General features: G+C 44.7%; 1 protein-coding gene across 1 annotated transcript in view; it reads left to right on the top strand.

Moving 5' to 3' along the window:
* COL4A1 (collagen type IV alpha 1 chain) overlaps nt 1-12,701 on the top strand; it is a 170,452-nt gene extending 157,751 nt beyond the window's left edge. The window contains exons 48-52 of the mRNA XM_066633158.1: nt 2,832-3,044; nt 4,086-4,263; nt 6,706-6,820; nt 8,091-8,263; nt 11,214-12,701. Coding sequence (XP_066489255.1) covers nt 2,832-3,044; nt 4,086-4,263; nt 6,706-6,820; nt 8,091-8,263; nt 11,214-11,295 — 761 coding nt within the window. The 3' untranslated portion in view covers nt 11,296-12,701. The remainder of the gene's footprint in view (nt 1-2,831; nt 3,045-4,085; nt 4,264-6,705; nt 6,821-8,090; nt 8,264-11,213) is intronic.
* The last annotated feature ends 1,123 nt before the right edge of the window (nt 12,702-13,824 follow it).

Genomic DNA, 13,824 nt, shown 5'->3' with positions numbered 1-13,824 from the left:
TATCATGGACAACATGTCCACAGAAGCCTATATGAACGAGAGGCACAAAATTCCATTTGCTGCACAGAGAGGCAATCATATTCAGAAACCCACCTGTATTCCTTAAGAGCAAAGCTGTCACAGGTGAGTCCAATATGACAAATTGGCTCAACCAGCAAACATTGGATGAGTTCAAGTGGCAACTGTGAACCCAGCAGTGTTCCAGATAATTTGCAGGTGCTTCCAGAAGATGCCAGTGGACCTGTTCATACCAGCCCAGGACCACCAGGATGGAGAGTTTCAAGATTCTGTATGGACTAGGTCTTCACTGACCTAGTCTTGGCCTCAGGGAATGCTGTATGTCTTCCTTTCCCTTTCATCCCAAAAGTGCTCCAAAAGATCAGATGTTGTCCTCATTGCTCTATACCAGTGGTTCTCAAACGTTTTAGCACTGGGACCCACTTTTTAGAATAACAGTCTGTTGGGGACCCACCGGAAGTGATATCATTAATGTGGAAGTGATGTCCTGGCCAGAACTGACATCATCAAGCAGAAAAATGTTTACACCCCTTCCCCCCGGTATGACAAAATCAAATCAAATTAATAAAATAAGTAAATTAAAAGTTTATACGTTTAAAAATTTATTTAAAATAAAGAAGAACCCTCCCAAGCACTTGCTGATCTGTTTGGTCTGTTGTCATGAATAAGCACATGTTAGGCCTAGGTTGGCAGTGAAGCCTGAACCAAACTAAAACAGTGTAACGGAGAAGTTGCTAGCAGTTCCCAGCTGCAAGAATGTGAGTAAATAAACAAAAGGATTGTTGTCTCTCCTTTGCTGGTCAGAAAGGACAGATAACAAGAATTACAACCCATCGGAATGTTTAGCACCTTAGCAGACAGAGAGGCACCTTGTCAAGCGTCATGGAGTGCCGCTGTGGATCTCCAGTTGGGAGGGGTAAGAACTAGGAGGAGTTAGCAACCAGGCCAACTTCAAGAAGGTTTTGTTCCTGAAGGGTTCTGATTGGACAGGCTAATAAGTATGAAGTCACCTCAGTACTATTAGCATAAGAAGTATAATAATGAGTGCCCAGGGGGTGTGAGGATGCCTTCTTCAACAGAGTTTGGGTGCAACATCCTGCACACATGTGAGCTCCATTGTCCATCATGGGCACCTGGCCTCATAGGTAGCCCTGGAGCTAAAAGATCTACAAGAGTAACTGACCCAGGTGAGAGTTAGGTATTAATAGAGATAGCCAGCTAGCTTTATTATTTTATTGCTGATATGTTTCCTAGATGTTTATGCCTCTAGCATTTGCTGCCTTGTGTAATCTTATGTACTTAATAAACTAAAATCTTTTACACCAAGTTGTTTCATTGTCTGTTGAGGACAAAGGAATCCTGCCTAGCCGTTCAGCAAGCTACCAAGTGCTCATTGAGGTCTAGTAACTTGAGGACTGAGGCTTTACTTGGAGAAAGAGCTCAGTGCCTGCAAGGGATAGAATTAAGCCTAGAGGGTCTCAGTGTCCCTGGACTGAGCCACTGGCACATAAAGGGTGGTGGCAGTACTACTGAGCAGAGGGGCCTTGAGGGCTTTGGGGTTCGAAAACCAAGAACCCTGAGCACCCGAACTCCCCTTTGTTTTCGACATCTGTCAATCATCCCAAAGGCTGCAATCCTATCCACACTTACTCAGGAGTATGTCCCATTTACTATCATTGTTAAAAGCATATACGTAGTTTGTTAAAAGTACAGATCTGTAACATTTCCCCAGATGCAGTCACATACCACATCAGCATCAAGTCTAATATATTAAAAATATAATACACATTGAAATGAATGAGGACCCCCTGAAATTGGCACGCAACCCACCTAGTGGGTCCCAGCCCACAGTATAAGAAACACTAACACTAGCCTCAGTGGCCATGGTTGTAGGACCTGATGGAGCTATTATCCTGGCCACCATAACAACCAGTATTCAGAGATTTCTTGCTTTGGAGCCCTGTTTACCATCATCTGAATGTTTTGCACCTCATTGTATGGAGGTTGAGTGAGAGCATCTGCACAATTTGGAAATGGTCTTGATGACTCCCCTCTCATCCAGTCCAGAAACTGGGTATATAACATGACTTGGCAGGATCTGTCAAAGACATCTGGACCCCATCCTGAGAACAAGAGAACATTTACTGATGTGGCTAAAACACGTTATCTCTTGAATGACTCTTCTTCTGAAATAAGAGAGGGAGCTGCATAACTGAGAAGTTGATTTGCTTCCTGGCTGACTAATGTATATAGTCTGCAGGTCTGTTTATTATATACGCCAGTAAAGGATTCTATTATCTTGTCATATATTTTGGCAATTTGAGTCCTATGGGGAGATATTTTTCTGCCTTTCATGGTCTTCTCTTATTGTTATGTTTGTGTTACCCATTCATGTTGCTGCATAAGGGCTTCCAGGTTCAGTCTGGGGAGCAGGTGGAGAGCCACTCCTCATAGTATTATTCTGCATGACTCTGCCTGGGTAACAAGAGGAGGGAAACTTCCCTGCAGTTGAGAACAAGGAAGCTCAAATTTCTCCATATTCTGTGATTGAAGAAAAATGAAAAAGTGTTCAGTTAATGATAATCTCTGGAGCTTAATAGAGACTTAATAAATCAAGAGAATCATTCATGCACATAGAGGGAACGTGCAAGTTTATACAGGCTGTCCCAATATCCGCAGGAGTTTCGTTCTGCATCCCCCCCCCCAAACGGATGCTTGAAACCAAGGATTTCTCATTCTAGTCACTCTAAATCATGGTGCAGCAAGACATCTGAACCTGACTGTTTCTTAGAAATAAAAATTCTATCTTGCAGGTCCTAGAGGCTTTCCAGGTCCACCTGGCCCTGAAGGTATTCCAGGGTCAATGGGTCCACCAGGTGCTCCCTCTGTAGCTCATGGCTTCCTTGTGACCAGGCACAGCCAAACCACAGAAGAGCCATCATGTCCATTTGGAACAAGATTAATGTACAATGGGTATTCTTTGCTTTACGTACAAGGAAATGAAAGAGCACATGGCCAGGACTTGGGTAAGAGACTACAGAACAATCTAGACAAGTTTTTATTAACAAATTTGCAAATTATTTTAGGTAATTGTAAATCAGATGGATAATCAACTTCCCTAAGTAAAGAGGGGAAACCATTTGTGTATGTATGTATGTCCCACCTTTCAATCAGCAATCTACAAGGCAATATATAATAGGCTGCACTAATAATAATAAACGTACACACACAGTTCAGAAGCCTTTTGTCAGTGGCAGAAACCAGACTGCTACCCTTCCATTCTCCAGTCCCAGATCTACTGGCAGGTATGGCAGAACAGAGTTCTTTCTGGTAGGGAGGATGAAAGAGAATTCCCTTCAGCTGCTTCTTCTTTGGCTGATAGCTGAAACCAGGTTGATCTTCCCCTTGATGTTCTTCCTGTCAGGCAGGGGCCCTTTGGCTGATAGCTGAGGCCAGAGGTAGCTTCCCTTCCAAATGGTAAACTGTTCCCACTCATAACAAGCAATCTGCTTCTGTACAGTTCTGTTCACTGCTGCAGCATCTAAAATTTTCTGTGTTTGGCAAGCTGGCACAGGCATCCTCCTCTCCCTCAGTTATCATTAAACTCTTCTCTGCCTCAGACAGCCTTCCTAGAGCTGTCTCTAGGATAAAGGGAATCCTGGGCTGTTCAAGATGTTGACAGAACCTGCTCCCTCTGTGCTGCATGCAAGCATAAACTCATAATAGGATTGCTTGACACACTCACCAAACTGGGAATTCTGTACATGCCACCAGAAGAGCTGTAGTCACTGCACACCAATACTTTCCCCACCAGGTCGATCTGTAGCACTTTGCCTTCCACACCAGACAGACTGGCAGTACAGGTGCATTACAAGTCAGAATAATCACGCCAGATCAGATCTGTAAAAGGACAGGAAGAGAATGCAGAACACCTTGAAGTACATAGGGGATTGTAATGACCCAGTGTGAATTCTCCATAAAAAGTGAGTTAAGGAAGGGTGGTAATTCAAGAGAAAAGGGGTAGTGTGAAAGCAGCCAAGATTTATTGATGATTTTTGCTTTTTCAGGTACAGCAGGAAGTTGTCTACGAAAATTCAGCACAATGCCTTTCTTGTTCTGCAACATTAACAATGTGTGCAATTTTGCCTCAAGGAATGATTATTCTTATTGGCTATCTACCCCCGAACCAATGCCAATGAGCATGGCTCCCATTACAGGGGACAGCATCAGGCCTTTCATCAGTAGGTAAGCATCTTGCTAACAAATATTTCAAATAAATTTCAGAAAGGCAGAAGCAGAATTTTTCAGCCTTGAAATAAACATTTCTGTCCTCCAATTTTTTCAAGCTTGAAAGTCAAGTCATCCACACATTTTTACAGTCCCAACTGATAATTAGTTGGAACAGATTTTGTGTTTTTGTTTTAAAATATTTCACATTTTACACATGTTCTTTACATAATGAGCTAGTGGAAAGAGGAAGCATCTTTTATTATTTATTGATTTCTATAAGAGAAAACAGATTTCATCTGTTTGCCAAAAAAAAATGGTGCTCAGGACAGCTTGCAATAAAACTATTATTATGTTTGGATCATAACACCTACTAGAAGACTAAGGGCGCAATCCAGCCCTTGACTTGAACCAGTAAGGCACATTTACGCCTCCTCAGGAGTCGGCTAGGCTGGCACGCAGAGGTGCGCCAACCTGCGGAGGCTGGAACAAGCCTCTGCACCAACAGGCTGATGCAAGCCTCTGAGGTAGGCAGGGAGGGGGCGGGGAGGAGGCAGGAGGGAGGCGTTCCTGGGCAGGGGAGGGCCAGAAGTGGGTGGCCCTGGGGGCGGGGAGAGGGAGGCAGGGCTGAGATCCGGCATACCAACCCATAAGAACATAAGAAGAGCCCTGCTGAATCAGGCCAAAGCCCCATCTAGTCCAGCTTCCTGTATCTCACAGTGGCCCACCAATGCGCCAGGGAGCACACAAGACAACAGACACAATCTGCGTCCTGGTGCCCTCCCCTGCATCTGGCAATCAGAGCCAGCCTGCCTCTAAAACCAAGAGCTTGCACATACCTACTGTGACTTGTAGCCCGTAATGTACTTTTTCTCCAGAAATTTGTCCAATCCCCTCTTAAAGGCATCCAGGCAAGATGCCATCACTACATCCTGTGGCAAGGAGTTCCACAAACTAATTACACGCTGGGTAAAGAAATATTTTCTTTTGTCTGTCCTAACTCTCCCAACACTCAACTTTCGTGGATGTCCCCAGTTCTGGTGTTGTGAGAGGGAAAAGAGCATCTCTCTATCCACTCTGTCCATCCCCTGCATGATTTTGATGTCTCAATCATGTCCCCCCTCAGGCGCCTCTTTTCTAGACTGAAGAGTCCCAAACGCTGTAGCCTTTCATCATAGGGAAGGTACCCCAGCCCAGTAATCATTTTGGTTACTCTCTTTTGCACTTTTTCCATCTCCACTATATTCTTTTTGAGAACGGAAGGCTTCAAGCTGCTCTGCTCTCCTTGAACTTGTGCCACCTCAAGAGGTGGCGTGAGTCTGAGGAGACCCATAGGGGAAAGGGTGCCTTTCCCAGAGGTGAGGGGAAAAGTTTCCCTTGCCTCTGGCTGAGCTGCTTTTGGTCCCTGCTGGATACAGCGCAAGCCTCCTGGCTTGCCTGTTCCTGCAAAGGGTAGGATTGTGCCCTGAGTGTGTGAAATGTTACCGTTTATCTCCTTGTTTCATACATTGTTGATTTTACTAATAGAATTGTCTCATCCTAGTGGGAGGTTGAAACTTTGTCTAAAATATGAATGTTTGGATTCCAGTGTAGCAATTTCATGCACTGCTTGCCAGAGTGGCAACCTGTCTTTTCTGACTAAAGTAGGCTACCTCTAATTGAAACACAAATTTGATGGATTACATCTTAATCCTGCTAAACCAGAAGGAGCACTACAAGAGGGGTTTTTCCATTGTGATGAACTTTTGACTTTCACTTTGCATCATTTCCTATAACATAGGAGGCGTTGGAGTTACCCCTGAGTTAGTGGGTTCTTTTCCCTTATTTATCGTGCATAGTACACTATTTTTCTCATAGCTCAATATACATCTGTATTGAACTCTGAAACCAGAATGTTGAAACATATTCACCATTTTGATAAAGCAGTTATGCCAGGTGAGCAATGTGGATGTCATTGCTCAATTGATATTTGAATGCGCAAACAGTGAATGGTGTGGCATGTGCTGAACGTACAGGTGTGTGTGTGTGTGTGTGTGTGTGTGTGTGTGTGTGTGTGAGAGAGAGAGAGAGAGAGAGAGAGAGAGAGAGAGATGAATAATGCATTAATGGCCACATCCTAACTTGAGCCTAAGCTAGTGGAACAAACATTCCAACAGTGCGTGCTGTTGTGACAGCGCAAGACAATATTGCTGGTGCAGGTCTTAGATGACCCATTGAGGCTGCTGGGACTTACCCAGGGACAAGGGGACAAATGTGGACAAGGGGATAAAGGAGAGGTCTCTTACCCTGAGGGAGACCTTCAACAGCCAAAAATCCCCCTTGGGATGTAGTGTAGCCCGTTCAAGCGCAGCTGCATCACCACACAGGGTTTAGGCTGTAAGTGATAAAAATGGGAATGGCGGAGAGAAGCTTATAAGGTGATAACATCTAACTTTTGCAGCTTTATCTTCCTCTACTCAGGTGTGCTGTATGTGAAGCTCCTGCTATGGTGATGGCAGTTCACAGTCAAACAGTTCAAATTCCACCATGTCCAGAAGGCTGGATATCCCTTTGGATAGGTTACTCCTTTGTAATGGTAAGGTGTACACCAAGGAGTACATTAATGCTGTTTTACATTTCTGATTTAGAAATATAATACCTGTCTTTTCCACAGTCCTTTGTAGATACAAGCAAATTTCTCAACTTTTTAGAACTTTACTTTTTAGTTATATTGCTGTTTGTCTAACAGTTCAGATTTATTTACAGTAATGCTGGTAACTTATCCCTTACTGCAAAATGCCACATGGCACCTGCCACCTCAGAGAGGTAGTAGCTATGGCAGCTTCCCTCTTCCTGTTTTTTGTCAGTGGTCATTCTTGTTGGGACCACATGGTTGGCAACCTTCAGTCTCGAAAGACTATGGTATAAGCCTACAGCACCCAGTATTCCCAGGCAGTCTCCCATCCAAGGATGACCAGGCCTGACCCTGCTTAGCTTCCGAGATCAGACGAGATCGGGCATGTGCAGGGTAACAGTTGCTGCCATATTGCATAGGTAAAATGTTAATAAGATCATTCTCCCTCCTCACCACTATGGTCCTAACCCTGATTGCCCCTGCAACTGCTGTTTCCTCATAAAAAAAAAAAAAGCATGCAAGGGCAAACTGCAGTGAAATCCACTTTTCTGAATTGGTCCGTGCTATATCTGACTATCCTGCTGCACACATTGCTTGGAAGGCAGGTTCCAGGCAGCAATGTAGGTACCCTCAACAGAAACCAGTTTATTTTATGAACCATAATATTAGCTTTGTAAAGATATACAAAACAGTAAAATATATAAACTGAATAATATCATACCATGAAATTAATAGAGCTCAGGCCAGCAGAACAAATAGCTAAGAAAAAGAATAAACTTAGATTACTGATATAAAAGTCAATATAAGAGTAAGCACCACTTAATGGGTTAAGGTAGACATGACAGACTTGTATTATGTACTTCCTTAAAGCAGTACTAGCATTAGAGCCATCTGAATATATTCTTAACAGGGGACTACTTGAGAGCCAGGATGTTCCAGTGGCATGCACTGTAACTGGGTCTTGAGCACCATGTCACTGTGCACATATGAATCTTTTTCACACATGAATCAGTTTTTGGATTTCTTGTGTCTGTAATTTAAACATATGTAAGTACATTGGTCCAAGTCATTGTTCTTCATCCATTTTATGTATGCAATGCAAATAACTATTACTTATCATACTGAATTATTCTCAAATACATAATAGGTAAGTGTGCTGTAAAATGAAACAGCATAACAAAACCAATAATATGTTCCTAGAATCTGATGCATAATTTCTATATATTTTTAGCACACCAGTGCTGGTGCAGAGGGCTCGGGGCAAGCTCTGGCATCTCCAGGTTCCTGTCTTGAAGAGTTTCGCAGTGCCCCATTCATAGAATGCCATGGCAAGGGCACCTGCAATTACTATGCGAACGCTTACAGCTTTTGGCTTGCTACTATTGAAAGGAATGAAATGTTCAGGTAAGTTGGGAGCATCTTCTACACTGCTTGATATACAGGCATCCCCCACTTATTTGACAGGTTTGGAATTGGAGCAGTGGTGAAAACCAGAAACGGTTGAAAAGCAGAACCCGGTCTCTTTTTAGTTTACAAGTGTTGCTTCCAGTGCTTTTTTACAACCCAATCCTGAGCTGCCTGGGGTTCAGGACTGTGCTGGCGCCAAAAATAGCTGCTGCCGCATCCTGCACACCCCAGGCAGCTGCCACCAGCTTCTTGGGAGAAGGGGACTTTCGTCCTCTTTCCCCGGGGAAAACTGAGTAATCCCGCAATGGGGCTACACGATTCACTGCCAGCAAAAAGGTCGGCCGTGAATCAAGTGCCTCCATGTCGGGTGATGAGCCCAATGCAGAGGCTTTGGATACGGTGGAGCAGAGCTCCACCTGTCCCCCTCCCTGCTCCCTCCTCCCCTGGTATGCCTCCTCCCCTCCCTCTCCCGCCTCTCCATAATGCCTCTCCCCTGCCCTCTCCCCCGCCTCCCCCATGCCTCCACTTACCCCTCTGCTGCTCAGTGGTCTGCGCAACCGCCGAGAGGCAGCGCTCAGGCACCTGCCTGGCGCTAGGGCCTGCAAATGTGCCTTGTGACACGTTTATGACAGTGCATGCTGGTGATAAACTGGCATGCCAAGCTCAGGATTGGGTTCTTAGCTAGCAAATTGCAAATGCCTTTTTTGTCTCACAAATTCCTGCTGTCACACAAAGATTTCTGCAAATGGATTCCCATTGACACCATTGGGAATGGGAATAGATCCGGAGCTGCAGTTGTCAAGCGATCTCTCTCTCTCTCTCTCTCTCTCTCTCTCTCACGCACACACACACACACACACACACACACACACACCCAAAACAATTTGAATCACCATGTCATATGCAAATCAACATGGGGGAGGGCAATTTTAGCCTTTAGAATAGTAGAGAGAAGTTGAAAGAGCAGGGCATGCTTTGAATGAATGACTTCTGGGTATAATTGAAATGTGTTGAAAGAGCAGATCATTAAAAAACAGTCAGAAAGTGAGATACCTGGACTGGATCATGATTAAAAATTAAATGTTTAAGGAAGATTTTGTCTGTTGAGTAGTTAATATAAACATTGTTAGATAAGGTGAACTTACTTTGCACTTCTCTAAGGAATACAGAAGAGCAATGGGCAGCTCAATCCCAACCTGCGCTGCAACGGGGAGGCTGGCCGGCCTGCCCCATATTCAACACGGGGTTGAGGCTGAATGTGGCTCAGCCCGGGGCAAGAGAAATGCAGTTCCCTCAACCCGGGTAACACCACAGCAGCCCCAATGAGGCTACTTGAATCTGTGCAACCTCAAGAGGTGGCGCAGATCCGAGCAGCCTGGAGGTGCTCCAGGATGCCTGGAATCCAGCACAAGCGCTGGATCCTGGCCCCACCACCTACTCACCCATGGCCCACCCACAGGCCGACCCACTGCCCCCCCTCCCCCCACTCCGGAATGCCTCTTTCCCACCTTCCCCACGCCTCCCCCAACCCCTGCACCTGCCTGATTCAGCCAGCACAGGCTTACCTTCCTGCTGGCCCAATAGGGCTTGGGTCGGCCTGCAGAGTTGACGCAGAAGTGTCTTACGGCACTTTAGTGACACCCTTTGGCCGGTGCAAGGGATTTTTTGCCAACCAAGGCTACCTCCTGATTTGTACTTTTAGTATCCTTTGAGATACTCTCCACCCCCCCCCCCAAAAAAAATCAGGAGGCAGAGCAACTACCGTTGACTCCTCAGAAAGGGCACCACAATTCCCCAGACCAGCCCTGTCTTGCAGCCAGGAGATAGGGCCAGATCTGAAATCACTAAGCTGTATCTTTGTTTTTGCTTTCAAACCTTGGCATTATTTTTTTTCTTCTTCATCTCTTCTCCCAAGAAGTTCAAGAAGAGGTTAGGGAAAGAGTTTTTCAATCCAAGGCCCATAATTTAGGACCATGATTTCAGGGGCTTTCTTCTCCAGTCACTAGTCACTGGAGGCGTAAAGTGTCATGTAGCATGCCCATTTGGAAGTTATACACCACCACTGCCAGCTTCTGCTTGCTGGGTATGGGCAGGTAGGATGGGAATTCATCAGCAATCATACAGGAGGGACCAGTTATATCTTGAGAGCAGCACTGAGGCCAACAGAGTGTTATGAAAAACACCTACACATAAGTCGTAAATTATGCTAATCCTACAAATTATGAACCTGCTTTCCATTTTAGCAAGAGGCAGAATCTAAGCCCATTGACCCCAGGCCAAGTCTTTGGGAAGCGCAATTCTGAACTCCTTGGTACCCAGGGATGCAAATGGCGACCACTGCATCTTGTGGGCGCCAAGGCTACTGCCAAGGTTATAGGGCAGCATTTGCTCCCTTATCCCAGGTAACGCAACTGCAGTGCCAACAGGTCTTCTTGCCTCTGTGCCCACATCTGAGCTGGCGCAGAGCTGAGGAGACCCGTGTCAGGTCACCCAGCTCAGGAGGGGATTTGGCGGAAGTCTCTGTCACCATCTCCATGCTCCTCCTGGGCCTGATTGTACCCTTCCTCCACTCTCCCTCCACTTTGTTCCACCCCCACCCCTGAAAATACTCACCACTGACTGGTGCTGGAAGAGCGCCAGCCAGCTGTCCACACAGCGCTGAGGCTCATCACTGGTGCTCCCTCCTCCCCGGTGCCATAAACATGCCTTATGGCACATTCACAACATTTACAGTTAGAGCTGGCAGTACTCGCATATCGCCGGCAATAGACGCTCAGGATCAGGCTCCAAATAAGTTTATTGTAGGAAACACCTCCTGCTGAGAGCTGCTAGAGACTTATTATGGGTCAAAGCTCCTGCATTATCTGGCTTGGGTAATCTATGTCTTCAGACATTTTCTTCATTGGTCACTGATGGCTCTTTTCATTTTTTTAAATTTTATTTTCAGGAAACCTGTTCCTTCCACTCTGAAAGCAGGAGAGCTACGCTCAAATGTTAGTCGTTGCCAAGTCTGTATGAGAAGAACATAACGAATTTCCATTGTACTAATGTCACAATATGGTGCTATTCTCTTAACAGCAGTGAAGTTTAGGCATATATTCTATGTACCTCATTGTTGCCCATTATGAAAACAGTCAAGTACCTTACAGGAACCTGCCTAACTGAACTCTGCTTTCTTGGCCTTTACTTGCTGAAGGAGAAACAACAAAGATAAGCTTCAAATGGCACTTCTGAATAAATTATCTTATATATAAATGTGATGCACTGATACTTACCCTAAATCCAGAAAAATTCCCAAAGGTGCTAGGAGGGATGGCATCTCTGCCTTGTGTATGTAACACCCCTTTCCCATTTCTATGTATTAGATATATAGGTTTACTTTATAATTCCTTCCTTTTTGTTTTGAATTTCCAGCCTCTTGGTTATATACTTAAGATTGCTATGCAAAGTGATATTAATATAAAGAAGAGTTCTGGAAATAGAGTGTGACTGAACATCAGGGATTCCCTTTTTACACAATGGAGGGTGCTGCCTACAAGGTTACCTCCTGTCTGAATTATGTGTTTTGTTAAAAGCACCTTACACTCAAGAGCATGGAAAATTCTTGCCCATCAATGAAATGCATCTGCCCTTTGGTACTACGTGGCTTTCTATGCAGTTTCAGTAATATTTAGAACTAGATAACTGTGTTACTGATGAAAGCAGAAACTGAAACATGTAACATTCACATTTTAAATGTTCTCTGTTTGGTCAACCACTTATTTATAAAGAGAAGCACACAGTTTTATGTCCGCAATTAGGCAAATAACATTCTGGAGGTTCCTTCCTATTTCCCAGTACCAACTTTCATTTTGGGAAGAGAAGCATAAAACATCAAATTCTCCTTAGGGCCCAATCCTGTCCCATTTTCCAGTGCCAGTGCAGCTGTGTCAATGGGGCGTGCACTACATCCTGTAGTGGGGAGGCAGTCACAGAGGCTTCCTCAAGGAATGGGAACATTTGTTCCCTTACCCTGGGTCTGCATTGCGGCTGCACCAGAACTGGGAAGTTGGATAGGATTGGGCCCCTAGTTGGCCAAAAAATCCAACCAGACACCTTGTGATTATTACAGTAAGATGTATGCCTTGAGCTTCCTTGTTTATGTATTTAATATTTCAGGGTTTTAAGCACTAATACACTGAATGACTTGATATTGAACAGATAAGGCCTTACCATTTGATAAATATTCCAAATTAAGAAAACAAATCAGTGAGCTTCTATTAGATTTCTGTAAAACATGCTGATATTTGAGAATCTTTATGTCTAAAACCAATTATATCATATAAGTAAGCCAATATGAAAATATTTTTTTTTAAATAAGGCCTTTTGGGTAGTTCCTTGACCATGTATTTCTTAAAAATGAAAAATTTTAATAAAACTATTTGTGTAAAAAATGTTTTAATGGCCACTTGTTTTTAATTAGTTGCTTGTATAAATGATACAAACTAATCTCAGGTTCAAGATTATCACCATGTTTCTATTAGAGGAGGTGCCAAAGTGAAATTCCTTACCTGCATCTGTTAGAAACACAGGATGCTGCCTTAGGGCCTGATCCATTGTGCGCTGTGCTGGCCCAGCGCTAGCGTGCACTGTTTCATACATGCCATAAGGCAAGCCTGCGACAGTCTATGCCAGCTTGGTGCCAGAGCAGGCTTCGTGGGAGCCTGCATTGAGCTAACGCTGGGAGGAGGATGGCGGACCGCCATCCAGAACTCCAGGCGAGCGCCAGGCAGCAGAGAGGTAAGTTTGGGCGGAGGGGAGGCATTCCGGGTTGGGGAGAAAGGTGTGGCCGGGGGGAAGGGAGCAGGGCGGAAACCTCTCTCCTGGCCCAGGAGACCCGAGAAGGGTTTCCTTGAATTTGTGCCTGCTCCATAGCAAGCACAGATCCGAGGAGACCCATCAGGGCCACCTGGGGCTCACCGGCATAAGCTTCCTTACCCTGAGTAGCCCTGGCGCTGCTTCCCAGCCCACCTGGATGTAGCGGTAAACATTTAGGCACTGCTGCACACCTGGGCTCTGGGAGACATTGGATTGGGCTGCTATTGGTCCATATAAGGTGATAATGTCAACAGAGACTGACAGAAGCGCTGTGAGGATTCTTTCTCAGGAATCTTTCTCAGTCCTTCCTTACTGTAGATGCCACGAATTGAGCCTGGGACAATTTCCATGCAAAACATGTGATTTACCACTGAGCTGTGACCCCTTCCCTGTTCTTATCATTTGGTCCATAGATGGTCACAACCTATTTATTACCCAGCTTTATATCATTTTTTCCCCAATCGTTTCTAAAGCAGCTTTCAAAATTTTAAAAAATGTAAAAACTTCAATAAAACAGTAGAAATAGACAATGGCAGCATAATAAAATCCATGTTGGACAGAATAAAAAGCTATGCCAAATAAATACATCTTCAGTCTCCACCTGAAATGTGAACCAGTCCAATTTTCCTAGGGAAGGAATTCAAGGGAACTGCCTCAACTGAAAAGACCCTGTCTCTTCCAAAACTCTGTTAACAGCTGGC

Source organism: Tiliqua scincoides, chromosome 1 (assembly GCF_035046505.1).
Source record: "Tiliqua scincoides isolate rTilSci1 chromosome 1, rTilSci1.hap2, whole genome shotgun sequence".
NCBI classification, from domain to species: domain Eukaryota; kingdom Metazoa; phylum Chordata; class Lepidosauria; order Squamata; family Scincidae; genus Tiliqua; species Tiliqua scincoides.
The sequence above is the reverse complement of the archived record's forward strand: the minus strand, read 5'-3'. Positions and strand labels throughout refer to the sequence as shown.